At 43.6% G+C, this 27,297-nt stretch overlaps 1 protein-coding gene across 1 annotated transcript in view; it reads right to left on the bottom strand.

The window, feature by feature from the left end:
- LOXHD1 (lipoxygenase homology PLAT domains 1) overlaps window positions 1–27,297 on the bottom strand; it is a 139,824-nt gene that overhangs the window by 11,748 nt on the left and 100,779 nt on the right. The window contains exons 34-38 of the mRNA XM_050716349.1: window positions 24,013–24,198; window positions 21,466–21,593; window positions 16,996–17,113; window positions 10,479–10,656; window positions 4,872–5,057 (exon numbers count right to left, since the gene is read on the bottom strand). Coding sequence (XP_050572306.1) covers window positions 4,872–5,057; window positions 10,479–10,656; window positions 16,996–17,113; window positions 21,466–21,593; window positions 24,013–24,198 — 796 coding nt within the window. The remainder of the gene's footprint in view (window positions 1–4,871; window positions 5,058–10,478; window positions 10,657–16,995; window positions 17,114–21,465; window positions 21,594–24,012; window positions 24,199–27,297) is intronic.

Below are 27,297 nucleotides of genomic sequence, written 5' to 3'. Positions count from 1 at the left end.
GAATGACTGTGCAAGGTCAACACTGAAGTCTTTGCCTTCTCTCCAAATCTGATGTTTTGTTTGCTTACATCTTTTATTTTATTTTTTCTTCTATTTTATGTCAACTCTGGACTATGAGATTTCTGCCGTGTCTTATGTTCCTACTGTAATGACTGTAGTACATCTCTGTGATAAAACAGTTGAGTGTAAGGATGAAACCTGCCAAGGAAGAGAAAGGAAGGCACATGGCATTTACAGGAAGGCTCTGAAGGGTATATGCTGAGGACTGAGGATGGATTTGGCCAGTCTGTGGGACTGAGCAGCCACGGCATGGTTGCTGGCATGCTACACAGGTCTGCAGTTTGTGTACCCCATTATGTCTTGTCTAAAGAGTTGAAAGATGTAGAAAGACAGAGAGAAGCAGAAAGATGTAGAGTTTGAAGTTGCCTTCCTCTCTACTGAGCCATCAGTAAAACAGGTGGGATGGAGCAGCCTCCTCTCCTCAAGCAGCTATGTGCATCTGTCTCTCTTCCTCTTACTTTTTACTTAAAGCAGAAACTGTTAAACAAACCTGCCCCAAGGATCAGCAGAGTTTATGAAAGAACAGGCAAGCTCTGAGAAGAGGGCTTAAAAAGACCTTTTTAAGTCTGATAGCTGAGCCAATCTTTACAGAGAGCAGAAAAGCAGATCTTTAAGTTTCTTTTAATAATTTATGCTCTACCAGTGCCCGAAGGGCTTGGAATCATGTCAGTGAATTGCAGAAACATATCTCTGGATGTGCAGTGTGCTAGGAGTTCAAGGCCTGGGCAATTTAAGACCTGATCCTATACATTGCTCCTGAAGAAGGCAGTTCCTTCAGAGAAAGAAAAGGAAAAACAAATGCATACTAACATTCCCTGGATTGCATCCAGCTCAAGAAAGGGGAATAAGATGCTTCCTTCTTTGGAATATCCACCCAAAACGAGTCATTGGGGCAGTTAGGCTATTTAAAACTCAATTAGACAATGTCATTGCAGTTGGTGTAATTGAAAGAAGGGCCCTGTTGAGGCAAAGAAGGAGTTGGGCTGCATAACCTGGTTATTTGCTTCTATCTTTGCTTTTATAATAACAGAGAAGCCTGGTTTATCCATAATTAGACTGTTACTGGCTCCTCTTGGCTGATGGCAACTGAGATAATCAAGAATCTGAAATTAATGACTTTAGAAAGACTGTTTATCGTCTGGGTTCAGATCTACTCAGGCAGATGAGGGAGCTAAATCCACATTTCCCACATCTCCTTGTTGCAAAGAGAAAATGGCAAAACAACACCAAAAAGTTTTTATAGCTAAATAATTTCATTACTGAGGTACTGTGAAACTTTAAGCCATTCTTCCAGAATGGTGATTTAGTCCTTAAACTGAAGGGGAAAAAAAATGAGACCTACATTTAGAAAGCCAGCATTTCTACAGACCTACAGATACTGATCTTGCATAAATGTAGAAGTAAATGAACTGAGATATGAGAAAATACATAGTGACTATCTGAGATCAGGAGATGGGGAGGCTGGAAATGATTAAATTTGCTCAGGGAGTCTAAATATATTAGATAGAACATCAGTAACTCAAAGTGAACAAGGGCAGGATAAAAAGACGTGGAGCAAAACAAAGCCAAATTTCATTCATATCAGTTCATTGTTACCAGACTCTTGCTGGGGAGCTCTAAACATCTGAAAAATCAGGAACAAGTTCCTTGAAACTGCAGTTGCCAAGTCTCTAAACAGCCTGTTTTCAAACGAGAACCAACTTCTACTCAATCCTACTGGCGTGGAAGGAATGAGATGGGGGTTTCTTTCCTGCTTTGTATCTCACGCAGAGGTGTCACTCTGTGGTTTTGGTGGGGAAAGTGACATTTAAAAACATTAAAGTGGGACTATAAAAACTGGCACTCTGACATGCTTTTCCTGAGGAGACAAATGCAGTGTTTATGTTTTAAAGACCTCCTGACAGCCTTTGCCATAGCAATTACTGTCTCTTCAACTCTGAAAACTCCAGTACAGTCAAATTTCAGTGAAACGATAAAAAAAAAGGGGGATGTGAACTGCTGGCATATCCACTGCAGCAAAACTTCCCTGATGGGGGTGGATGCTGAGCTGGATTTCATGGCAAACAGCCACCTTAGGCAAGACATTTAGGTCCATTTTACCCCCAAATGGCAGCCACCTGGTTGACTTATTCCTGGGACCAGGTTATTTTTAAAGGAAAAAGAAGACCTATTGCTTAGCTGTCCCCTTAAGAAGCCCATGGGCTAGATTAGTAGCACGTAATGTGAGTCAAAACAAGTTGATGCTGCCATTAAGACTGATATATATCATAATGTAATTGATATATAGATATAGATATATAATATAATATAATTGATATAAAGAAATTTAGGGGAAGAACATCATCCACATTCCAAGTATGCAGCCTGTGAGGAGCAATGGGGTAGTCCAGTGTGAGGCTAAGTTTTCCACACAACATTGACAGAGAAACATTTAGGCCAAAATAGAAAAAAAATAAGGAAAGAATGAGCAAAATCTGATGCTTGAAATTAATGGTAAATATAAGCATATTTCTGTTTAATACCCAAAGTCCCCCAAGCATCTGATGAAAACCATACATGACCCTTGACCCCTGACCTCTCTACTCCTTTCCAAAAAAATGGAGGCAGGAATTTCTAACCAGTGGCAAAGCCAACCTATATAAATTATACAGAGAGAGCAGGCATGTATGCAAAGGACAGCTATAGCCTGGGATCCCAGCAGTAATAAATACTCTACGCACCCAACAAACTGTCATGCTTCATTGTGTGAAGCTGTAGATAGGATATGCCTTTCACATGACTAATGCAAGAACAATGAAGACAACATATGTTATGACTTAAACTACAGTTGTCCTCCTCACCGAGAGGAAAAACAACTACATTTATGCTGAACAAAACCTGAGCACATTGTTTGTCCAAGGCTTAACCCCACAGTCAGCTAGGTCTGGTAAAATCCCTATTAAATATTATTTATAAATGGAAACCAGAGATATGGGGGAAATAAGGAGAGAGAATATGAGGTTGCAAAGTGTACTTATATTCATAAATATGCGCTATTTTTCCAGGTTCTGGAAACATGGTATACTATTTTAGCTGGCTTGTGGTGACTATCTGACTACACACTCTTAGCCAACAGCAAAATTAAACTAATTGAGACTATTTACTGCTTAGCCCAGGGCCAAGCTCTGTTAACTCCCTTTGCCACAAACCAAGAGCATGTAAAAAGCAATTACCATAGCTCAGCTGCAAAGTGGTAGCTCCACAGAGTGCAACAATAAAATCACCAGTGGCAAGGAGAAGGTGAACCATGATCACTCGTACAAGAAGGAAAAGGCAGCAGGCGCCCCATGCAAGATAAAGAGGAGTTGCTCATCACAGAGCAGCGAGCAGACCCATTGGACTCACTGCCATGGGTGCTAAATGTCTCCTGCAGAGTCTGGACAAGCACGTGAATGAGAAAATTCACTGCACATTACTTAATGGACAAAAATGATAACCAGTGCAGGAGACGCCCTGAGGGATGCAGAGTGAGATGTGGAGGATGAGGCAGGATTACACACGCTCTCTCAGTTCCTCCTCTTCCTCAGGCACCCCGTGATGGCTGCTGTTGGAAACAGCTGCTGGGCTCGATGGCTCCTTGGTCTGACCCAGTCCTTGCTTTCCTACGTCTCAGCCTGTTCACGTGCCTGAGCCCTGAGGTTCAGTTCTGATCCGGTGGGTATATTTCATTCTGTTAGCATGATTGACCACTGGGAGCCACGAGGTCTCCTGGGGAAAATGCTGTCATTGTAGAAATTTTAGCTGGTAATATATTTAAAGAGAAATCTGCAAGTCTATGGTGGTTTCTTGCTGCTCTCAGAATGACATCGAAACCACCCCTGCAACTGCAGAGATGCCTGTTTGCTGAGCTAAAACCCCAGTGGGGATTTCAATAGCTCTTTCCATTTCAGCATCAAAACAGCAGATTCAAAGAATTAAGTGTTTCTGCAACTAAAATCAGGTAGAATCAGCTCTCAGACCACCTAGTTAATGCTGACTTGGTGGGTCTGTGGGAGCCATCCAGCTTCACCTTTGGGCTGCAGCAAGGGCCTGCCATTAGCAAGCCGTTCATTTTTAATTCAAAATCGCCTCCTTTAGACAAAGACGTCAGCTGGGTAGGGATGAAATGAGATGTCATCACAGCAGCGTGGTTGATGTATTTGTTACGAGATGCCGCCTGGTACCTGAACAACACCACAAGTGACTATGACAGCGGTACCAGGCAATGCTGCTCTTTGTGAAACCAGTTAGGGTGTCCAGCAGCAGGGAAATGTCAGCATCTCTCTCAGCAGGGCACTGCACGCCCACTGTATGATGTACTGATTTTAATAAAGACAGACAGAGATCTTTATTTCTATCTTCCAAAGCTTACCGTGCTATGTCAGGCTGCATTACCCCATGTGTCAGTGTCAGGCGGAGAGCATTAAATTGCAAGAAAAGTGCCATGCTGGCCTGTGACAAAAGTATTTCATTAAAGGAGCTGCTGTGTTGGGGTAGAAGGCTGAATGCCTGTGTTTTGGAGGAGATATCATTATCTGTGCTGCAGCATTGGCTATATGCTCTGAGGGAAGCTGGGGACCTGTTCGAGCAGATCCTACACCAGCACAGGAGGAGACAGACTCAGGCATGAAGAGCACAGGTCTAGACGAGCTGGGACACAGGGTCCAAGGAAAATCCTTGAGGTTACCCAGTGTGCAGCAGAGCTGGGAACGGTGCCCTCAGCCTGCCCCGTGGCCACCGAGGTGTCTGCCCCTCCTGGCAGGCTGTCCCAGACCCCGTGTCACTACCCTGACCTTTGTTGTCGTGCCAGATCCGCACTTTGCAGAGGTCTCCCAGGCTCAGCATGTCGGAGAAGTTGAATTCGTCCATCTGGTTCCTCTCGAACTTGTTGGACTTATTGGACTCCTTCAGGGCAAGGATCCCACTGTCCCCGTTCTCCCCGAACAGAACCAAGGACACGTTGGCATCCGTGCCTGCTCCTGGAAGACAGAGAAAGGCACATCATCACGAGCTGCCCCGCCATGCAGGGCTGACACCCAGTCTCCAAATGTGTGGAAAGGGAGGCATCAAAGGCAGCCTGGGGGTGGCTGCAGTGATGCTCAGGTTTCTTGGGGTACAGCTAGCAAATTACTGTGAATCTGTGCAGGATCCTAAGAGGAGGACACCCCATGGTATCTAACAAGCCAGCCCTTGGATCCTGTCCCCCAAATACAGCTGGAACACCTTGTCTTGTGGTCAAGGTATGGTGAGTGTGATGGTAACAGCACTAATAGGGAGCACAGATATTTACTCTTGATGGATTTAAAAGCAAAATGCAGATGACCAGCCAAAACACTGTGGCATTCTGAGGCCCACTCCCCCTTTCCCTCTCCCATAAGCCTTCTCCTATATTCCCATTTCTCAAAATATTTTCCAAGTTGAACCAATGGAAAAAGTCTCCTTTTCTCACACAACTCCCAGCCTTTCTCATGTACATGTATGGAAAATACATTAAGATGGTCTTTATTACTTGATATTGAATTTCATATGTCCATTACTGCCCATATTTTACAGAACAAAACAGAAATGTTGTCAATTTTCATAATTTCTGGAGTCTATACCATCACCTGAAATGACCTTGTGAACATTTTAGCTGAAGACGTTACCACAGTTTTACAGGGTACTATTTAAAATTTGACCAAAATTATGAACTATCATCTTATTCCTTTTTATTTTTGATGCTACATTAAGAAAGGAGATTCATAGAAAGAAACTTGACTCCATGTGGACAGATGTTCATCGGTATGTCAGAACTGAGGCCCTTAAATTTTAGCAAATAAAAGTAAGATCATCAAGCCCAAATCTGGCTTACAAAGAAAGTCAGTGTCTGCTGCCCTTGGTTGGATATCCTAGCTCTGAAAACTCTAAGTGCCTGCCAAACCTTTCTTATACAACAGTATTTTAAATCCACTTTGGGCCACACAGACTGCATTTCCCACAACTCCATTCAAAACACAATGCAGAGACAAAGTCAGGGGGGATGAAAACTTTTAGACAAAGCTACCACTTCTTCAGGATAATCATTTGAATACTTAAATTAGGAAGAAATCACCACTTTTCTTATAGGACTGAAAAAAATCTAAAATTAAAAAAAAAAAGGGGGGGGGGGGCGGGGGGAGAGGGTCATATGGGCAAAAGGTAAAACATCATTTGATGTCCACGTGAAAAATTGTGTATGTTAAACTGGGGCTAATTTTCAGCAGTTCCCTGGAAAGGACTTAAGAAGGGAGATAAAACATCAGGGATTCAGGCAGTTCATCTGGCAGTACCTTTTATGACCTTAAAGCTTGTTGAGGTGAGGGACAAAGCAAACTAAAGTCCAGTTCCTTACAAGGAGCAGGCTCCCAATTAAAGCCAGGTCTCAAAAAGCACAGAACCAACCGTTTCCTAGCAAAACCTTCCCAGCAGGAAGAAGCTTATGGAGGCCTCATGCTGTGACATTTCCCTCATAAGCAATTAGCAGGAGATGGGAAAGAAAAGAACAGAAATTGCTGAATCAATGTACATTTCACCTATTTTAGTCTCTCTCTCCCTGCCACCCTCCCCCACCCCCCCACCCCTCCATCTTTTTTTTTTTTTTTTTTTAGTTTTAATTCCAGGAAACTGTCAGGCACACTTAGGAACTGTAACAAATTTGACAAATGAAGGGATGGAAGCCCAGTGGTTGTGCAAGCCTTAGCTGGCAATAAGTGCAATAACTTAATAATAAGGTCAGTACCAGTGTCTGCACCACTGAACTTCGTCATCAACACCCTAAACGATGACAGAGTGTATCCTCAGATTTGCAAATGACATTAAATCTGGGGCAGTGAGTTACTGAATGGCAGAACTCCAACCCAAATGGACCCTGAGAAACTTGAGGGCCAGGCAAGCAGAAATCTCATGAAGTTCAGAGAGGAGAAATGCAAAGTTCTGCATCTGGGGTGGAATAACCTCTGCACATGGGTGTGCTGGGGAGATGAAGAGGACCCAGAGGTTGTGGAACCAACATTCATGTTTGGGATGAACCTGATCTAACAGCAAGTTCTCAGTGTTCAATACAAACCATAAATTAGGCTACATCAGGAGGGGTAACCAGTTACTGAAGGAAAGATCTTGCTTCTTTTGCCCAGTGCTGAGGAGTCCCCACTTACACCATGTTATCAGTTTAGGTCCCCAGGTCAAGGGGGACATGGGGACAGCAGGGAGAGTCCAGCAGATGATTGCTAAAATGGATGGGTGCTGGGACACGTGGCCTTGAGGAGAGGCCAGGGGAGATGAGCTGGCACAGGTGAACAAGGACCCTGTGACCATGTAGAGGGAGCAATAAAACGATGACAGGGCCATGAGCTGCAGAGATGACATACACCAAGGAGCCACAGCCAGAAATTGCAGCTGGGGAGGTCCAGACTGGACATTAGGAGAAAAATATTTCTTAGGAAAATGGTGCAGGTCTGGAACTGGTGCCTGGGGAGATGGTGGCACCACCATCCCTGGAGGTGTCCAAGATGAGACGGGCAGAACCTTGGTCAATCCAGCCTAGTGCTGGCAATAGTTCTTTGAGGTGGAAGCTGGATAAAATAACCTCCAGAGGCCCCTTCCAACAAAAGTGCCTATGATTTTATGATTCTTACTGAGCAGCTGAATAGTTTTTAACCAAACTGGATTTGAGTCATAGCCTTCTGAGGCCAAAGAATGTCCTTCTTTTGACTTTATGGGGACTTGGATACAGCACTAGTAACTGACACCAACTGTCTTAAATTATGTAATTTGTAGGCTGTAGTTGAGCTGACAACATACTAATTAATCTTATAACAGCAGAGATAAAAACCTCCTGCTTCGTTAATGCTTGGAAAATGAGAAAGCAGTATTTATTCTGCCTCAGCTTTTATTGCATTACCATGTGTATGATGCCTGCATATAGAGCACAGAAAGGCTGCATAAGTCAAAATTAAATGGTGAGGACATTTCTGTGTCATTTCACGTGCTCCAGCTCTATCTGTGGGCCATACCTTGAAGAAAATGAGATTGTGTTGTACTTCTCTTACAAGACCAAAAGTAAATCCAGATCTTGGTTTAAACCAAGGACTCCCCACCTGGCTTAGGATGTGCCTGCTGTAACAAGCCCTTCTCCCCTTATCTGTGTGTATTCTGAGAGCTGCCATCTGAGGTATAGCTGGTGGCCTTTGAACTTTGAGACAGGAGTTGTTCTGTTTGCAGGATAAGATTTTCACTGATACAGCCTCTGTATGTTATGTGATCATCCAAGGTAAATGACTTCTGTAAAGCCAAACTGTAACTCAAAGTGTTTCTTCTGAAAAAAGAATGAAACAGGACTGCTATTTTGTTTATGGTATATGGTGGAGAGGAAATGACTACTTCTTTCAAGTTTGTTACAGGACAATATTGGGATTCATTTTCCCCAACTTTATCCTTCTAGTCCAGCTTAGTTGTCTTGCCTTTGTCTGAATCTGATGAAGGAGTGAGAAGGATACTCCAGAGGATGCGCCAGCCCACTGGTTAAGAATCCTCTCCTGCATGAATTGGCCAGAAATAATTTAGCCTAGAAGGAGTTAAGATCAGAAATAAATTTTTTGGAGTGACAAATCCTACTCTGCGTTTTCTCTCTCTCTCTCTCTCTCTCTCTCTTTTTTTTTTTTTTTAAATTCTTTTTCTTTTCATTGTATCTGATGGACTGGAAAGTTGAAAGCAATTGCAGCGAAAAACTTTATACCTAGAAATAAACACTGTTGATTCTATTCACAGTGGAGTATTGCTGTCCCTAGACAATATCAGCATGTCAGGAAATGATAAAACATGTATAAACTGACTGTCAAGGATAAAAGGTCTTTTTTCCTCAATTGGTCGAACCAGGAGTAATAGTGGAATACATAACGATCAAAGAGGGGAGATGGTTCATGACTTTTACCCTCTTTAGATAAGCTGGATAAAGTTCAGCACTATGTCAGTGAGCTGTATGATCTAATCATAAACAGACTCTCTGAAATCTCCCTGTAATCTGCTCCTTCCTACTGGTTGTCGCAGCTGATAATGAAATAAAATGCTTCATGATTAATACCCGTCATCCCTCATTCAATGGGAAGGGCAGATCTGTCTCCTGTTGCTGTCATCTTCCATTCTCCTCTCGTTTCCATTTCTATCGCCTTTGTGTGTTAGGGCTGAATTTCACAAAAAGGTCACAGAAAGATCTACCGTTTTACCAGATGGATTGCCAGATACATAAGCAAGTCTTCCTCTCTTTTGTTTTTAGTACTTCACTACATGTTTTTCAGACAAGCAGCAGGCAGAGCAGATAGATAGATAGATAAAAAATGGTGAGGTGGCATGAAGACACTTTGCCAAGAGAATTTTGATGTTCTCAGATAAAACCTCACAAGCTGCATAAAATACCACTGGTAAATTTAAAAGAGAGAGGGGGAGAAGATAGGGAGAGGGGTGGAGATCAGGAGGTGATATGTGAACTGGTGTGGCAGAATACCCTTAGAGGGTCAATGTTTCAGACAAGTTCTCAGCAAGATAATGTGCAACATGCCCCAGGCTGGCATGAGGCAATTGTGTACTTGGTTGTAGCTTTCACTCTGCAACCTGACAGAAGTTCTCATGAAAAGAGGCAGTGATCCCAGGAAATGACACACAAATCCCATTTCTTGGCTCTTGAAGCTCTGCAGCTTTTACCTCTTCTATATGTATTTAGGGACACTTTTTCATGGCTAGGAATAAACGGTTTCAATACACTTAAAAAGGGAGGGTGAATTGTAGCTGTCCTCTTTGGACAAAGCTGAGGGTGCCATCCAAAAATCCAGAGCCCAGAAGCTTTGACATTAGCCTGTTTGTCCACCCTATGTGGTCATTACAATCACAGAATCATCCAGGTTAGAAGAGACCTCCAAGATCACCGAGTCCAACCTCTGACCTAACACTAGCAAGTCCTCCACTAAACCATATCACTAAGTTCTACATCTAAACATCTTTTAAAGACCTCCAGGGATGGTGACTCAACCACTTCCCTGGGCAGCCCATTCCAATGCCTAAAACTGGACCTGACCATAAAGGAAAAGGGGGCTCCCAACCGTTGCAAAATGGTCTGGCAATAACTTATGATTAAGATTTCTTCAAAGGAAGCAGTGAACAGTCAAATCTAGACTTTGTGTCTAAACGTTTCATGCCCACTGCTCAGATGAGAACAAATCCCACAGAGTAACTCTGCTAAGATGAACAGACAGCCAAAATGACTGTTCCAGCACAGTAGGGTTAGATTATACTTTTCTTAACATAGCTTCAAATTAATCAGGAGATGTTTTCCATTGCTAAAAATTGAGCTTCTTACTAGAAAAGTCATAAAATATCCACCATGGACATACCTCCAATATCACTGGTTTTAACCTGAATTGTGTACGTTGTATCCTCCATCATCTGCTCATCATTTATCATGGCTGGCATCTCGCACACAAGACTTCCCGTGGCATTTTTCACCTTTGACAGCCATTCACCATAAGTAAATGTGGCCACTTCTTGATTAGTCAGGTTCCTCATGACTATCTGTGAAGAGCCAAAATAAAGGAAAACAACAACAACAACAACAAAAAACCACCTACAGCTACAGTTTGAATGAAAGCAAAGATTAAATTTATAAAGTGCACAGTGTGGTATAACATGGATAGAGCTTGGTCATAGTTTGGAAACCTGTACTGAGTTCTTCCAGGATAAATTGAACTCTCTCTCATGGACAACATTTGCTGTGGTGACTTGTCTTGAGAAATAGTCTTCATAATATTGGACCTTTCCATGCATGGGCTAAAGCATAGGAAGAAGTTTGATCTTCTGACATGTTATGGGCAGAGCTCATCTCTGTGAGAGTCAGACCTTTCCTGGATGTCTGTATGGTATTAACTTCAAAGAAGAAGGAACAGAGAGTTTTTAAAAACCTCATTAAGCTCTCCCTGAAGTACACGGTACCTTTCTTTCACCTGTCTCTTCTGTGCAAACACACAGCAATCATTGTAGAGATATGCAAAACCAACCCCAAACAAGTTAAGGAAATGCACAGGGAAAAATTAGGCCAGGAGAACTTAATGCTTTCACACACTTTTCCCTCTGGGAAAAGGTGACAGAACAAACAACATGCAACAGATATTAGTCATACTGCCTCATGTGTCCCTGCCAGCAGCTCAGATGCTATGGTGATAGGAACAGAATAAGGACATATTTAGAACAAGGAAGAGAGCTACTCCAGCAAATAACAAATAAAATACCCGCATTTCCATGTCTTGGTCAAACTGGGCTTCTGCAGAGCATTCAGTCGACTGGGAAAAAGGCATTGCCCTTGCCTACAGCAAAACTCTGGCAGTAACTTGTCGCTAAACCGGGGTAGTTGGAGCAAAGGGAGGAGACGGGGATGGAAAGTACCATTTTTGTTACCATCTGACAGAAACAGATACCATACCTAAGTGAAGCAGAGCATCAAGAAACAGTATCTTGCAATGCACATCTCTGCAAAGGCCATGGAAAGATGTGTCAGTGAGGTGTGACATGAAGTTAGGAAGAGAAGGATCATGGAACTGTGGAGAGTTGCATTAAAAGGGACACGCTGGGGGATTTAGTCCCACCTGCTGCTCCAAGCAGGGCTAACTGCAAGGCCATGTCCAGCTGAGTTTTGAAAATCTTCAAGAACAGAGATTCCCCATCACTCTGGACCCCATTCCAAGGCTCCACAAGTCTCACTGTGAAGACTTCTCCTTATATCCGACCAGGATTTTTCTTGCTGCAATTTGTGTCCCTTGCCTCATGCCCTTTCACTGCTCTCCTCTGAGAAGAGACTCGATTCTCTGCCTTTGTGCCCTCCCTCCAAGCAACAGAAGTCTGCAATTGGATTCTCCTTTACCCTTTTCTTCTCAAGGCTTAAAAGCCCGATCTAACTTAGCATCTCTTAGCATGTCATAGGGTTCAGCCCTTGACTATATTCACGTCTGCTACATTCTCATATATCAGCCTAAGAAACTTATGAAGCTTTACAGAAAATATACTTAAATTCTGTCCTCAAACTGCATCTGTCCCAGTCTATAGCCTTCTGCTGACCCCAAATCAGCTTTGCTAGAGCCTTCAGTAGATCAAAAAAAGAATATTGTTCCAGGTTATAAAAAACATTTTTAAGGAGGGCAGAAGCTGCTCTGAAGCTGAAGCAGCGCTGTGTGTGTATTGTTCAGTCCTGTGGGTAAGACACTCATCTGCAGCTTTCTCTCTGCCTGATGCCATGGACCCATAACCCAGCACCTTCATCCCAGAGCCACAGGATATTTTGCATTGCTGAAGCTTCCCCACTTTTCTAAAAGGATTCTGGCTCACAGCCAGTGACACTACTTGTGGTCAGAGAACTGCTCTGTGAGCCAAGAGATGTTGACTCAAATCCCTGCTTTGACTGAGGTGGCCACCTGGTCTCACCACCTCAGGTCCCCTCCAGCCTGGCCAGGGCCCCTCTGCTGGGGTACGGAGCAGGAGGTCTCCTCTCTCATGGGTGCATGGACCACGACTGCATCCTCTTGGGAGTCCAACCTGGAAACTTCACTTTGGCTAAAATTTGCAAATTCGAACCACAAATAATCTCACATCGAATTAAAATGTCTTTTTGTTGTTGTTGTTGTTGTTTGTTTGTTTGTTTGTTTTCATCCAGGTATATAAACTCTTTGCAGGAAAAAATTCAACCAGCTCTACCTTTGCCCTGCTCAAAAATGACAGCGATGCTGTCAGTAGCAAAACATCTTGAGCAAAGCTTGCAGGGAAATGCCAGGGAAGCAGCAGGGGGTAGGAGCAGATCAGAGCTGCCAGCTGGAGCACCCTTGCAGCCCAGGAGATCAGACCTCTCACAAACAACCCGCCCAGTGCTTCAGATGTTGTCTAGGGAAAACCGTCTGGCTACTAAAATGCCCTAAATACTAAAAGGGGCACACAGGGAACAGGAGGCCTGTGGCAGCTGCCTGCTAAATCCCTGTATGGCTATGTTGCTACCCGACCTAGCACGGGTGTCCAACCCCAGCACATCATTCCCGTGCTGCTGTCCAAGCTTGGGACATGTAAGTGGCCATTGAAGGCACCCCTCCGTCCCTCAGATGTCTCCCTGCTGACTACAAGTGGTTTAAATAGTTTGGTAAAAAAGGCAAAATCTGAATGTAGCTTTTCAGTGACTAAAAGGGCACAAAAATGAATCCAATCCTAGAAGGAGATGTGCTGCACACACACAGGCTAATGCAGAATTGTGATTTGGAGGATGAGGGTCATGCTTTCATATAAACTATTATTTTAGGATACCTAAAACTCACTGTGGACATCCTGCATGCTTTTAAGCTTAAGCATTATTGCTAATTATGCATGGATTTTAACCGGGCTGTAGAACACCTATAAAACATGAAAAGAAAGTGGGAGCAGTGTGTATGAATAAAATGCTGATAATTTGCTTTGTAGCTGAGCAAACATTGCAGCTGCCAGGAACTTTAAGCCAGCAACTTGAAATTAATAGTGTGTTGTATGCTGTAACGGGAAGGTTTGACATGTCCATTCATTTGATTTACCTCTAGCCAGGCTTCTCCAAGCTACAATAAAAAATACGCTCCCCAGGGGTTCACACCCCGCTAACACCAAAATAAGTAGGTCCTGAATTTCATCTTTAAAGACTCAACCACACTTTTTTATGGTCCTGCTGCATGTCATTAGTCTTCACTTAAAGACAGGGTCCTCTGATTGTAAAACAGAAAGACTTTGTGGCAAAGAACAACAATCAGCTTCAGCTATAATGAATTGTCTCAAATTCTCTTAATCTCCTTCATATAAAGGAAAAAGAAGAGAATAAAGACAAAGTCCCACATTCAGGATTATTGGTGACGTTTGAATGCAATGCAATTAGTGCTTCATTAAGACAGCTTCTTATCTGCCTGGCTTTGACAGCACGAACTAACATTAAAATGCCAAGGGAACCAACTCTGCAGAATTCAAGTCTGACAGTTCCTGTTACTTCACTTGGAAAGCTCTCATCCCTTCTTATTCCTAGCTTTTCTACTCCCTGTCTAAGGCACTGGGCAGCAGGAGAAACCTTCACATGGCCTGAGGAACTGGCTAGCCCAGGAGGAGCTTTCCAAGCATGGATTTCAATGTCCCCGAGTTAGAAGTCACCTATTCTCTGATTTTTCATAAACACCAAGCAGTGTTGTCATAGTTTGATGTGGCAGAATATGAGACTCAGCAATGGGCAGAGGAAAATATCCAAACTCTGTGTCTTTCCCAGCAGTGTGAGGTCAGAAACTTGCTCTGCTTTGGAGGGCTTTCAGCAAGTCTCTCTGTGCGTGCTCCAGCTCATCAAAGTGCAGTGTTTGGGCGGAGGGGTTTTCTGTTTGCAAAGTGTGGCACCACATCTATAAAATGTCATACAGTGTACATAGATATAAGTAGCTGTATCAATAATAGCAATAATCTAAAGTATTCACTCTGACCAGGCACATCACTCATCAAATTTTGTTCCCTCTCATAGATTAAGTATCAGCATTTAAATCTTATTGCCACTTTTGGTGCAGTTGGAGTCTTTGGCTCCAAGTTCACTGCTTTACTGAGATTCTGAATGAAATTTCAATGTATTTCATCTAGACAGGAAAAAAAAAGAATATATGACTACTTCTCTGCTTGTAAATTGAATCTTTTGGCTGTGTACAACATCATTGATAATTCATGCATTTTAATTGGTATTTATGCACTTCTATTTCTGGTAAACTAAAAGCAGTATAAATTATAGCCAGCAAATAGTGTACAAAAAGACCAAAGAGAATTAAAAAGATCATTTATTGTTATTTTAATAGAACAAGAAAACTGAGAATATCCTGTAGATAAATGGAGCAACAAATGGTTAATTATGGGGTTGATAGCTTAATCTAGCTTCTCATTTCACTGTGCTAGTTAGCACTAACTGTGAACCATCTGTCTGAGAGTTTAGCACTACCCCCACAAGTATTTCATTATGCAGTTTTAATATGCACTTTTGACAGAAATGGAAATGGGCTTAGATCAGTTTTCATGTCACACCAAGCTACATAAGTTTTCAAGGCTGGAATACAAATCAGGGAACAAAAATCCTTCCTCCCCTCCTCCAGAGCGCTCCTGTCCCGACTCACTGCCTGCGAACGCCAATGCTGTGTTTACCTTTGCAGGGAAGGTGGGAACGAAAACTAATAAAGTTCTCTACGTATCACTGGAGCGAGGAGATCCTCTATTTCTCTAAGAAAAACAAATTACAGGTAAAGTTTTCAAAAGTTTCTAAAATATTTTTCTCCAAGAGTTGTATGGGTGGTCCACCAGTTGCTTCTGTACAGCTATCAGAGGGCTATAAACCCATCAACTGTGTCCAAATGAGAGTATGTTTTGTCCACACCTCTGGGAAAGCCTTGCTTTGGGTGGGTTCCAGCAGGTTGAGGTGTTGGAGCAGCTGGACAGAGATGGTGAGAGGAACATGAAATATGCCACCTGCCCCTAGAGGTGCCGTCCCTTGCCTTTGAGCTATTGCTAATACATGTCTGCAAGATCTGGAATGCTCCCAGGTGAGTTAGCTTTCTATAATTTCATTTTATATGAATACAATTTATAAAACTCAGGGGAAGGTACAAGGGAGCGGGCAAAGAGAGCTTGACCAAGATGACAGAATCAAATCAGAGAACAGATTGAGTTATTCTGCAGCCGCAGGGAGAAAAGTTGTGTCTGTGGCATCTATTTGGAAGACATATGCTGAAGGTCTACTGCTATGGAAAGCTGCACGTGAGTCACTATGAAAAAAGTCAGAAGTGATAATGTTCAAAAATCAAAGCTTTGTAGACCATGGTAGATGAACAGCAATTCATCACTGCACTGGAAACTGGGGGCCACCTAGGACCAGTGTTTAGAAACTTATTATTTATGGGGAAATGAAAGACAGCTTCAGAGTAGCCAAAAGGATAAAGGAGTCAATAAAAAAATAGAAAAAATAATAATAAAAAAGTACTATTCTTTCTGGCCATGGGTTAAGTCATTGGATTTTTACCTATTCTTATCAAAAAGTTAAGCTACAGCAATCCAGCAGGATACCTGCTCCAGAAATAGCACGCTAAATAAACATGGCAGAGATGCCTTCCTCCCTTAATGACTTCTGATTGTGTGGAATTGGCACGTTACTCTATCTCTATCTTAGAAATACAATTATAGGGCCCATAACAAGGGAACTACATTTTACTACCCAAACGTAAGTGTTGTTTACATGGAGCTGGTGGTTGGATAGAGAAGATAAAGGCAAGCACAGAGCTTTTTTGCAAGATAGGACATTAGGGAAAAATACAATCAGCAGAAGCAGTCGGAGCCATTTTGCATGCTGTATTCAAAACTCAGGAAGAAAATGACACTTTGCTTTTATGAACAGGAAAAGAAAAAAATCGGTCTGCATGTTAGAAGAACGGAAAGGGGGGAGAGAAATTTGCCTGAAAGGTTGGATTATCTGGACATTTCCCACCCGGCCCAGACTGCCTGGCAGAGGGGTAACCACTCTCCCATGGGGTCAGAGCAGGGCAGGGGACTGCAGAGCTGGGGATAAAACACCAGGACCAGAAAATAGAGCAGGTGCCTGGTGGCAAGCCAAGGCTCTTTTGCAGGAAGGCAGAGTCTACCAGCAAAGCCTACAGAACAGCTGTACAGCGCTGCTTTGCCCTTGCTCCCCATTTTTTGGACTGAACTCCTGCAGGAACAAAACATGAGAAAATGAATAGAAAAAGGCAGGAAATGAATAAAAGCGAGTCTTTTGCTGTCTTTCTCCTGTTTCTCAAGTGCAGAAAGGCTTCAACACAAGAGGTGCACGAGGAGACACAATGTGAGGCACATTACCCTTTCCAGGAACCAGTGCGGGCGCGTCCCCTTCCCGTCCGTCCGGATCCTCATCTTCCTCAGGGGTGCGATGTCAGCAATCTCCATAATGAAGCTGTCCTCTTGGCCTCGCTCAAATCTGGAGGGATTGAAAGACCTAGGAGCTTTCATGATGCCTCACTACGCCGTGGTCCCCTGCTCACACTGCCGCTCGCACCTTGCCAGCAGCCTCACATTAAAAGTTTGAGTGCACTTTATGGGACTTGAGCTCTTCTGCCCTGCAATCTCCAGCTACTGTGTTTTTGGCAAGACACCTCAGCCCAGATTTGACAGGGATTCCTCCTTCCCTGGAAAATCAAGCCCATACGAGGTACCTGGAGCCCTTCCAGGCAGCCTGCAATGTGCATCACCATTCTGATTGCAACCAGAGCAGCAGGCAGGGACTCACAGCCAGGTTTCTGCACATCGCCTTCTTCTTGGCATCTGCCCACGTGCCTGCCCTTAGCCCATCTCTACAAGAAGGTGAAGCAGTTGTGCTTAATCTTCTTTTGCTAAGATGCATCGCATAACTCTGCGTTTGCCTTGGTGATAGACGCCAGCTGCAGCTTGGCTAAATACAGCAACCTTGCAACTCGGAACCCAAAGCCTACATTTAGTAAGTGCAGGCAAACAGTGTTAGAGAGGGGCCCAAACCATCCCACATTCCCCTCCTGAATTTGGGGAATTAGGATTTGCAAACAAGCTTAGTCTTTGGCAAGAACCAAGATGATTTTCTGCAACGTTGCTTCAAACATCTTACCCTGTGCATGGCTGCTGCATACAGGCACACTGAGGTGTGGGAACTGCTTATCCACAGCACTCAGCAGGAAGAAGGAAAAGGGAAAAGCAGCTAACATATGCTTCTTGAAGTAGATATTACACTACCCTACCTCTCTCCTAATGTTAATGATGCCAAGAAGTAACCCTTGCTCCACTGCCTGAGGCTCGATATTACTCTATCAGAGAAAGTGTGCCTGCCAGTTTACCCCCAGGTACTCTGGCGGACCTGCTGCAGCCTCAGAGATGGGAATCCAGCCCTCGCAGGGCAGAAGGGCAGCCAGGTTTGTGGGTCTGAAAAGCACCAGTGTGGCACTCTGCTGCTGAGGTTCCTCCTTTGCACAAACTTCTCCAAGTCAGTGAGTTACAAGGTGGGACCTGGGTCTTCAGAGAGGTTTGGAGAGAGCTCTGCAATCTGTGGGCACTGCCATAATACAGATAATCCATAATGATGCTGTCTCATTCCTGGCAATGTACTCAGCTTCCTACAGCTGTGCAGTGCCAGGGATGTGAAGAAAAAAGTATTTCTTTACCAACCCCTGCTCAGATTACACCCTGCAGCATGAATGTGATTATCCTCACACCATTATCTGAGCCTGCATGGCTGCAGATGTTAGCAACAAGGATTGGCTTGAGCTTCTCAGTTTTCATCCAGGCATTGCTTTCCCTCCTCTTCCGGAGGATTTTGGATAGGGCTTTTTGGTCCCAGTCCATTCCTAGTTATTAAGGGCTATGTTTGCTCTTCTGAAAAACTCCCCTCTCCATTTTTTGTCTCTTTGTGGTACTGGATACCAAGACAGCCTTTCACCATGAGAAAGAGAATGTTTTTGTGCCTGGATTGGACTGATTCCCATTTCTATGTCAGAAGAAGGTGTGACCCTTCCAACTTGAATTACCCCATGATCCTGTGATCAATTTTCATTACCATCACTGTTTGCTACAAAGCTTCATTGAGACCTCTCACTCCACTCCTTTCCACGCTGAGCAACTCTAAGCTAAACAGTCTGTCAGCAAAACAAACCATCATTTTTCAGTGAATGTCCTGTTTACAGCTTGTAAGGCTGATATTCACCTGTTACATCCAAGAAGTCATTATATGAGATGGAAACAATAGTTAAAATGACAAACTCTGTGACCCAGGAGCACTTTTCTATCCCAAATTTAAATGCACATGACCAGAAGCCTGAAAAAAAATTGAGAAGGGACAAAGTACCGAGATGAGCTGTCTGGCACCTTGCCTTTTCCAGGACACTGAGGCATTTATCTGAGGGATTTCATTTAGCTTTCCTGCCATGTCTACAATTATAAATATTTCTATTGCCCAGCGGCCTTGGCAATAGCAGTAATGTAGCTAAAATTGCCTTAAATCTGTGACAGGTTAAACAGACAGTTCTTCGCAATGCCCTAAGCTGCTGTGAGTGAGTTGGACCCTGGACAGCCCCGGTGAAGAGACAAAGCTTTCTCAGCAGCTCTCGCCCAGCCCTCGCACAAAGGCTGGTGAGATTTCCATGTGGAACAGGAGCCAGGGAAGCCTCTGTTGTTACCAGCTGGAGGAAGACACGTGGGAGTGGCGTGGAAATCAGTAATATGTGTATTTGGGCACATAAATATCCTCTGCACAGGATACTAAAGAGATGATGAAGCTCTTTACTCTTGGCATCTGAGTTGTGGTAAAGAGCCCCTTTAGCCAGAAGAGATGTGCCAGTGCATCCCCAAATATATTAACATATCAATAGCTGTTTTTCAGATGTCCTTCTTCTTTATATGTTCCCAATGAATTTCCATCATCTTTTGCAGATCTCCTGGCAGAAGACAGCCCAGGTAACTAACACCCCACGGACTGTGTGTCATCCTTTACTGTGTCTTCATATCTTTATAGTAGATTTTATCCATCCCACACAGATGAACAAATGGGAAGTTTTTGATAGGCCACCTAGTTATACATATTGCTCGCCTGGCCACAGAGAGCAAAGCTGAGATCCCTCTTTTGAGGGCTCGAAGCTGCCTCAGTCCCTTTGGATATTTTTGGTGATGCACAGTGAAGTGACCTGTGCTTTGCTTTTAGATATGGACATTCACAGTCAGTTTTCCCACTGACCAGAACTGAATGCTGGCCTTAAAACACCGGCAAACAGACCAGTGTGAGGTTGCCTGGGGTCCTGGAGTGGCGATGCCCCCGATCCTGGGACACGCTGGTGGCCCAGGTGTGTTGCCTACACATGGGATGCCTGCGGTGGGGAGCAGAGCCCAGAGCTCTGGCTGCCTGCGTGACTCAGCCGCGCTTCTCATGGAGATTTTCATCAGCAGCACCTCTGCTACATTTCCCTCAGATTGAACAAGGCTGGTGCTTGTTACCAGCTAACCACACAAAGGATATGAGCCTAGCTGAACGTGCTTGCTCAGACACCCACTCTGCTGTGACAGCGGCGAGTAAAACATCCCCTCAGCAAAAACCTCGATGCAGGGAGCCTTGTCTTCAGCTACCCAGCCCACACGTGGTACCCAAAGCTGCATCGCCCAGAGCTGCGAGGAGAGCCCAGCATCACCTCCGCAAGCTGAGCTGCAATCGCGTGGCACAGTGCTCCAGCCCTCCTGACACTCTGCAGGTGCTTTGCTGAGAACATCAAAATCAGAGGTCATCAGCTAATTAAATTAAAGCATGATGAAAGACGGTCTCTGAAAGATGGTTAGTGCCATGCTCATTCTTCAGCACGCCAAAGCTTTCTGTACTGAGGGAGGTGTTAGGAACAGGAAAGCTTCAGGAAATGAATTGGTAGCATGTGGGTTTTTTTTGGCTTGCAGAAGTGCTGGCGTCAAACTAGGGTTACAGCATTTGTTAGCTCTTTCTGCTGCAGAAAACATGAGATTTCACCTTTTTAGCACAATCAGCACGCAGTGCAGCACTCCGTGTGGCTCACACCCTGTTTTCCTCTCTGTGCACAGTACGACCACATCTGCCCAGAGAGATTTTGTCGCGTGTCCCTTCTGTGCCAGCTGCAGAAAAGCCAGTCACAGTTCCCAAACTGGGCAGCTGATGTAGCATGGCACAGAGCCCAAACTAAGAAACCCCACTTCTCAGCGGGGCCTGGAGCTTACTGTCTCAGCTCTGGCACCCCTCACGCAGCTTCAGGTCCCAAGCTGGCTCACATCTGCTCAGCTCAGCAGACGGGAGGAGCAGGCATAGCAGAGTCAGCACCTTCCCATGGCAGGTATGTGCGTGTTGGTTTGTCTTCCTTTCATTATGCAGTTACATTCCCATCATAGCCATTAAACGATGTTTAAATTAAATCATCACTTGTTTTCCACACAAGTTGTATTCTGCAGAAATTGTACCTGTGGTTTCCATGCAATGTCAAGAGTTCCTCTTGGGATTGAAGAGGGACATCACCATTCATATTTTTGTTAGCAATGTTTATCTCTTAAAGCTACTGATGAACAGGTTAAACAAAATTCTTATCAATGACACCAGATTATTCCCCTGGATATACAGTGCACTCCTTTCCTCTACTCTGCTAAACACATTACAATAGCACTTAAAAAGAGTGCTATTGATTCAAAATCAATAAAATCAATGAGTTTCAGTGGGAGCAGGATCAAGCCCCAGAAGTTTCTTGCCCTGAAACCAGAATCTGTCATCACTCCAGTTCTAAGCAACAAAAATGACAGCTACTGTACCTGTCTCCATTTTTTTCCAGCTGTATCTCCTCGGTGTTCCCATTGGATCCAAAGACAGTCATGAAAATACTGGCATCTGTACCACCGCTTTCGATGTCTCCAGTCACAACCGTGACTTCATAGAGGATCTGGAGAGGATTTGAAATGATCAGATCTCATGCAAACAGCTGTCCTTAACCCACACAAAAGGCTGGGCAAAAGGCTAGACAGGCTCTGTGGGGTTCTGCTTCTTTGTAAGAAATAGTCACAACATGGATTCTTGGGTTTTCTCCATACTAATGGTTTCTGAGGCAAAGTGAGAGAATGAAACTTGCTACAGGACCATCACCTTTGCATAATTTAGGACTTTTGGGGCAGATTTTCTCAGCCTACACACACTACAAGAACAAGGGACATTCATTAGGATGAGAAAATGCTTGTGGCATGATGAGGACCTGATAAACATTCCATGGGAATCGAGTGTGTGGGTCTCCAGCACTCGGCTACTGGTTTCTCCTCCCACCCCTCCAGACCTCTGCCCAGCACCAAACCCTCACCATTTAAAAACAAAAAATCTCCTAAAACCACATTTGTTTCTTTCCCTTGGCTGCAAAAGTGTTTCCCCCAAGTTCTTGGTGTCCACCTGAGTAACATTTAATCCAACACCATTAACAGGTTAAACACTTTGTACGGCAGAAAAATGCAGCTACCCTATTTCCCAATGGGATACACAGCGTTGCATCTGGGAACACATCAGTGTTCCCAGATCTCACACTTGAAAGGTATGCCAATTTGTGAAAAGCTGCTTGGCATCATTTTCACCTTATTAGCCTAACTTTGTTCTTTCCTCCTGACATGTGAATAATAGGATTCAGAATAAAATATTTCGAAAGCGTGCAAATCCCAGTGACTGTCAGTGGCATTAAGACTACTGGGCCACTTAGGGGCTTTCGAGCCTGTGCCTATGGTAAAAAGACCTCCAGATTTAAGAGATGGAAGAACATAAAAAATTAGCCCCAGCAAAACTTTTCAAACAGTAAGCTGTTATGCAGATTATATTGACCTGAATTGTAGCTGCCACGTAAATCAACAGTGCAAAGGAATAATGCCATGGAAAAATTATTTTTCATGTTTGTTTAAACCTGAGCAACTTGTCCATCACATATTCATCCACACTTTTAAAATCGTAGTGGAGCATTGTATTTGCTATAGGTAGGAGAAGAAAAATTTTTAAACAATTTTAAAAGTACATTAAAGATTTTTAAGGACTGTAATGGATACTGTTTTCTCTATGTTTGGAAAGCCAAATTACTCAATTTTAAAACAACAAGAGTGAACATCAAGCCAAGAACGAAATTAAATTGAAATGGGTGCATATGACTGTGCAAGGGTCAAGCAAGAGCAAAACAAACAAACAAACATAAAAGCATGAACTTTCCTGAAACCATTAAAGGTATTTGTCTTCTTTGAACTCTATTTAAAAAAAAAAAAAAAAAAAGAACTAACTCACTTTCTAACTACACCTATTTATGAGGGAACAGTCCCAAATTCCCTCAACTAGGAGACTGATCAGAAAGTCAAATGTGTACTTTTGATTTCATGACTTAAACTTCTCCCCTGATTTCCTTCAAACCCTTCAATGAGTTTCTGGCTCAACATCACAGAAAAAATGTTAGTTAGATGTGTCTATTTGTGGCATGTTTATGAAAATAAATGTTCAGGACTGGGCTTTTAAAGAAAGACTGAATATAAGTCCTCATTAACATCTATCTCAATCTAGAGGCAAGCCATCAGATCACTGATAGAGTTTTCAAACCTTATCCAGGAGGTTAAACAATCAATGGGAAGTTTTTAAGCCGTTAGGTTTTAACCTTGGTATTCGATCTGAAGGAGTTTATTTCCCCTCTTACTGAAATTTTACCACTGAAACCTGCGCTGAGTTGTTGAATCCTCCACAAATGCTAAAAATGTTAGCAAGCTTTTGTGCATGTGTGTAACAAAATATTTCAGGAGAATATATTTAGCTTGGAGATCAAGAGCAGCATAAAGAAAAATTAATGTCCTTTGAAAGTACAACCTCACTGCAAACAGAAACAAAACTGTAGAGATTGAAAATTGCCATACAGGTATTAAACAGAGTATTATTGTCCCATTCATCTAGACTGGTATTTCTATTATAAATCTTACCTCCAAATTCAGCATAGCTCAGCTTTCCAATTTGTCCTTTGTTGAAATATGGCACATATTACATCAGATTACTTTTATTGGGATGGAAAGACAATATATTTTTTACCCACTGTTTGTTCAACTTTAATGTGCTATTCATTTTAAAGATCAAACTTACAAATGTCTCCAAGTTTCAACAGCTTCCTATTATTATTATTTTCTAACTGCACTAAGGTTTCCCAATCCCAGATTACAAAAGCTGACGTGAAGCCACACTATGCAAAAATTAAATGTGGAGTGAAACCACAAGCAGAAACCAAAGGATGAGAACTGCTTGCACATGACCTATATCAGCACAGGGCTGTGCAACCACTGCAGACACCAGATCAGCCTATTGCTTACCTTTAGACCGATGTTAACACAGTCCGCATCCAGGATGTTGAGGATTCGGGAGGTGAGACCATCGCCTTTGTCTCTGGCCAGCCAGCACTTACAGACAAAGTTGTACATGACACCCTTGGTGGGCACGACGATGGTGAGCTCTTCCACCAGCCAGCAGCTCTCAGGGGTAGCACCGTCATGCCCCACCTGTGAGAGTCACAGGGAAAACACCTGCTGGTTAAAGGGAATTTCTTTGGAGGAGAGGCCCTGAATGCTGGCTTTAACCAGTGACGAGGGGTTAACTGCATTGATTACATACACTTTCACATAAACCACTTCCACGGTGGAACAGAGCAAGCTGTGAAATTGTCTGTGCCATCCCTGCTCAGCAGGCAAGGCATCAGTGTACAAGGTAGGTGATACGGGCAAGGAGCTTCAGGTCACCTGCTGCCACTCATGAGGAAAGGCAGGACACTGCTATCCCCAAATGTAAGCAAAGGGATCATGAAATAGGCAGGCTACACTGACCTACATGAAAACATGTCCATCCTCTTACTACTTTACTTCAGCCCCTCTGACCATCAACTGCTGTTGGCCAGTCCCTGGAGACACCCACTTCCATCTTTCCAACCCCTTCCACTGCTGTAGCAACATTTAAAAGTGACTGTCCAAGGCTTCATAGACAAGATGAAAGATGCAGCTAGGCAAACACCCACATGTATTATTCAAGCACTTCTTCCCTCACAAATCCACATCAACATAAGTTGACTGCAAGTATCAGTCTGTTTCTCTGTTTCCTATTTCCTCAAACTGTAAAAGCTCTGGGTTTGTGCAAGAGCCAACAGACAGAGCTTATATCTGGAGCTGATTTTAAGGATCCTCCCCTCTGTGCTCGCGAGCGGGCCATCCTGAGGAGCAGGAGGTCACACGAGACTGACAAAACTGAAATGGACAAAGGAAGCATCCTGGAGGTGCCAGTAGGGACAGGTGACCTGGAGAAATGTCGATACACTGCCTAAGTGTGCGGGGTGAGGTTAGGAAAGCTAAAGCACGCCTGGAGTTGACCGTGCCTGGCAAGACCATGAAGAGCAACAAAAAATGTTCCTACAGGTGGATCAGCTGCAAAAGGAAAACTAGGGACAGCATAAAAAGGAGTGCTCAGGCATATCAGGTACAGATGGCATCTGAAGCAAGGGCACGTCTCAGGGCTCTGCGCTGGACTTTGCTCCAGTGCTGCTCAGAGTTAAGCACAGCCCAAGCACTGCTGCTGGCCTTTCTTTCTGTGGCATTTTGAGTTTCCTCCAGAGGCTTTTCCACTCAGCTAGACCTCACTTACTCTGCCAGACCTAGTAAGGGCTCAGTGTGAGATGGAGAACTCCATGTAGCTGCTGATGGGGCAGACTTCTCCAAGGACCCACATGTGTCCCTCTAAAGGATGCAAGAAATCCATCTTCTATTCAGATTTACAAGGAAGATTACGTATCTTAACAGCTGTAAGAGACTCTTTCAGTCATGAAGTCATTCCAATGAACTCTCTGCACATGAAAGGTTGGACAAAAGACCTCCCTACAGATCATTATTTTCAGAGCAAGTGTTGTTCATGCCATTACTTGGAAAATGAGGTCCTTAGCCCTCATTTAAAAAAAAAATAGGATATTTAGGGTTTCTCAGGAAATAATTTTAAATAACAAGTTCATCTAGGGTAATATATCTGCCATATCCTTTTCTTGCCCCAAAACAAGTGAACTTTTTTATCTGTCTCAGCCATCACTGCTATTAGGAATATTATTACTATACTAATGTCTCTGCAGCTGCAGAAAATTAGAGTTAACCACTAGGGAAATTTCAAGTCTACAATGGATGCATTAATTCTGAGATTCCAGGGGTGTGAGGTGAATGGGCATATCAACACTTGCTTTCCCATTCCCTCTCTGCCAGCGTGGCTGCCCTTTTCTACACTCAAAGCTCCTCTGAGAGTTTGTTCCTTCTAGACCCATTGCAGGATGGTGTGGACAAAGTAGTGGGCAAGGTTCATGGCAATGGCTCTGCAGTGTAGCAGGGATGGAGCAGCTGGAGGTGAAATCGTGATGAATCTATTAAAGTCTGTTCTTCTGAGTTCATTACAGCCACCTCCTAATGCATTGTTCCAAGACATGGGCAGGCACCAGATTTCACAGCAACCTGTAACTCGATTGGTGTCAGTGGTGGGCCAGAAGAAAACATCCTGCATTCTGAGTGTCTTGGGGAACCTGCACACAAGCAGATTTTCCACAGTCCCCAAGAACAATGTTGTAAAGTCACTGGGATTCATGAGCTCATTTCTGAATTTATTTTTGAGCCTAGTAAGAACAAATACCTGAGACCACCAATGTAGGTTGGACCAATATCAAGACAAGTTGTTTGGGCTGAGATATTTGAAGAAATTTGAATGTACTTCAGTGGCAGGTAGATCCTTGTTCTGTTTTGAAAATTTTTGTAACTCATGCCCAGTGTGCTCTGGAGACTGCTGGGTACTTCATCAAAAGTAAGGCACATTTTTTGTGCAGAGCAGCTGACACACACGTTGAACACAATAGGGAAAAAATGGGAGATAATCTAAAGGTAGACAGAAGGAAAAAATGCCAAAGAGAAAAAAAGGGGGGTGGGGTGGGCGGGGAATAGGGTTTCTGCTAATTCTGAGAGTATTAGAAAGTGGTCTTCCAGAATCAGGTCTCCCTACTCAGTGGACAACTGGACTTGCAACACTTCTATCTCCTTGGCTTTACTCTGTGCCTGTGATCGAGAAAGGCACTGAACCAGAACTGGTTTGGAAACACACACAGCAGTGCAGGACTCTTTGAACACACCTGTGCCTCTCTGCTGCTGCAGCTGCAGTCTAGGGACAAAGACACCTTTGTTTGATAAGAGAAAAAAATACTGAAGCCGGTTTTAAGAACACAGCATAAAGTGCCTGTAACCAATAACTCATATTACTTATTTTCATGTCAGCATGTCTATTGAAGTACACCAGTAGCAAATATTATATCTGTAGGTTTACAAGACAGGTACAAACGGGCCCCTTTCAACTTACTTCATGCTCCACTGTTTCTGCTTGCACTGTAGGATATTTGCCACAGGAGGATAATGCCAAACTAAAAGTGGCATCACACTGCAAATCTTACAATCCTACTAAATCCCACAGTCTACTGCCTGGGTTATGCAGAGGGCTCCTGGAACCTTAATCCCCATGCTATGCTGTTTTCACATGGTAACTCATATTCACAACCTCCTGCCTTCTTCCAGGAGCAGCCAAATGACAAATCTGAG

This window comes from Cygnus atratus, chromosome Z (assembly GCF_013377495.2).
Source record: "Cygnus atratus isolate AKBS03 ecotype Queensland, Australia chromosome Z, CAtr_DNAZoo_HiC_assembly, whole genome shotgun sequence".
Lineage (NCBI taxonomy): Eukaryota > Metazoa > Chordata > Aves > Anseriformes > Anatidae > Cygnus > Cygnus atratus.
Note: the sequence above shows the minus strand (reverse complement) of the source record. Positions and strands in the feature narration are given on the sequence as shown.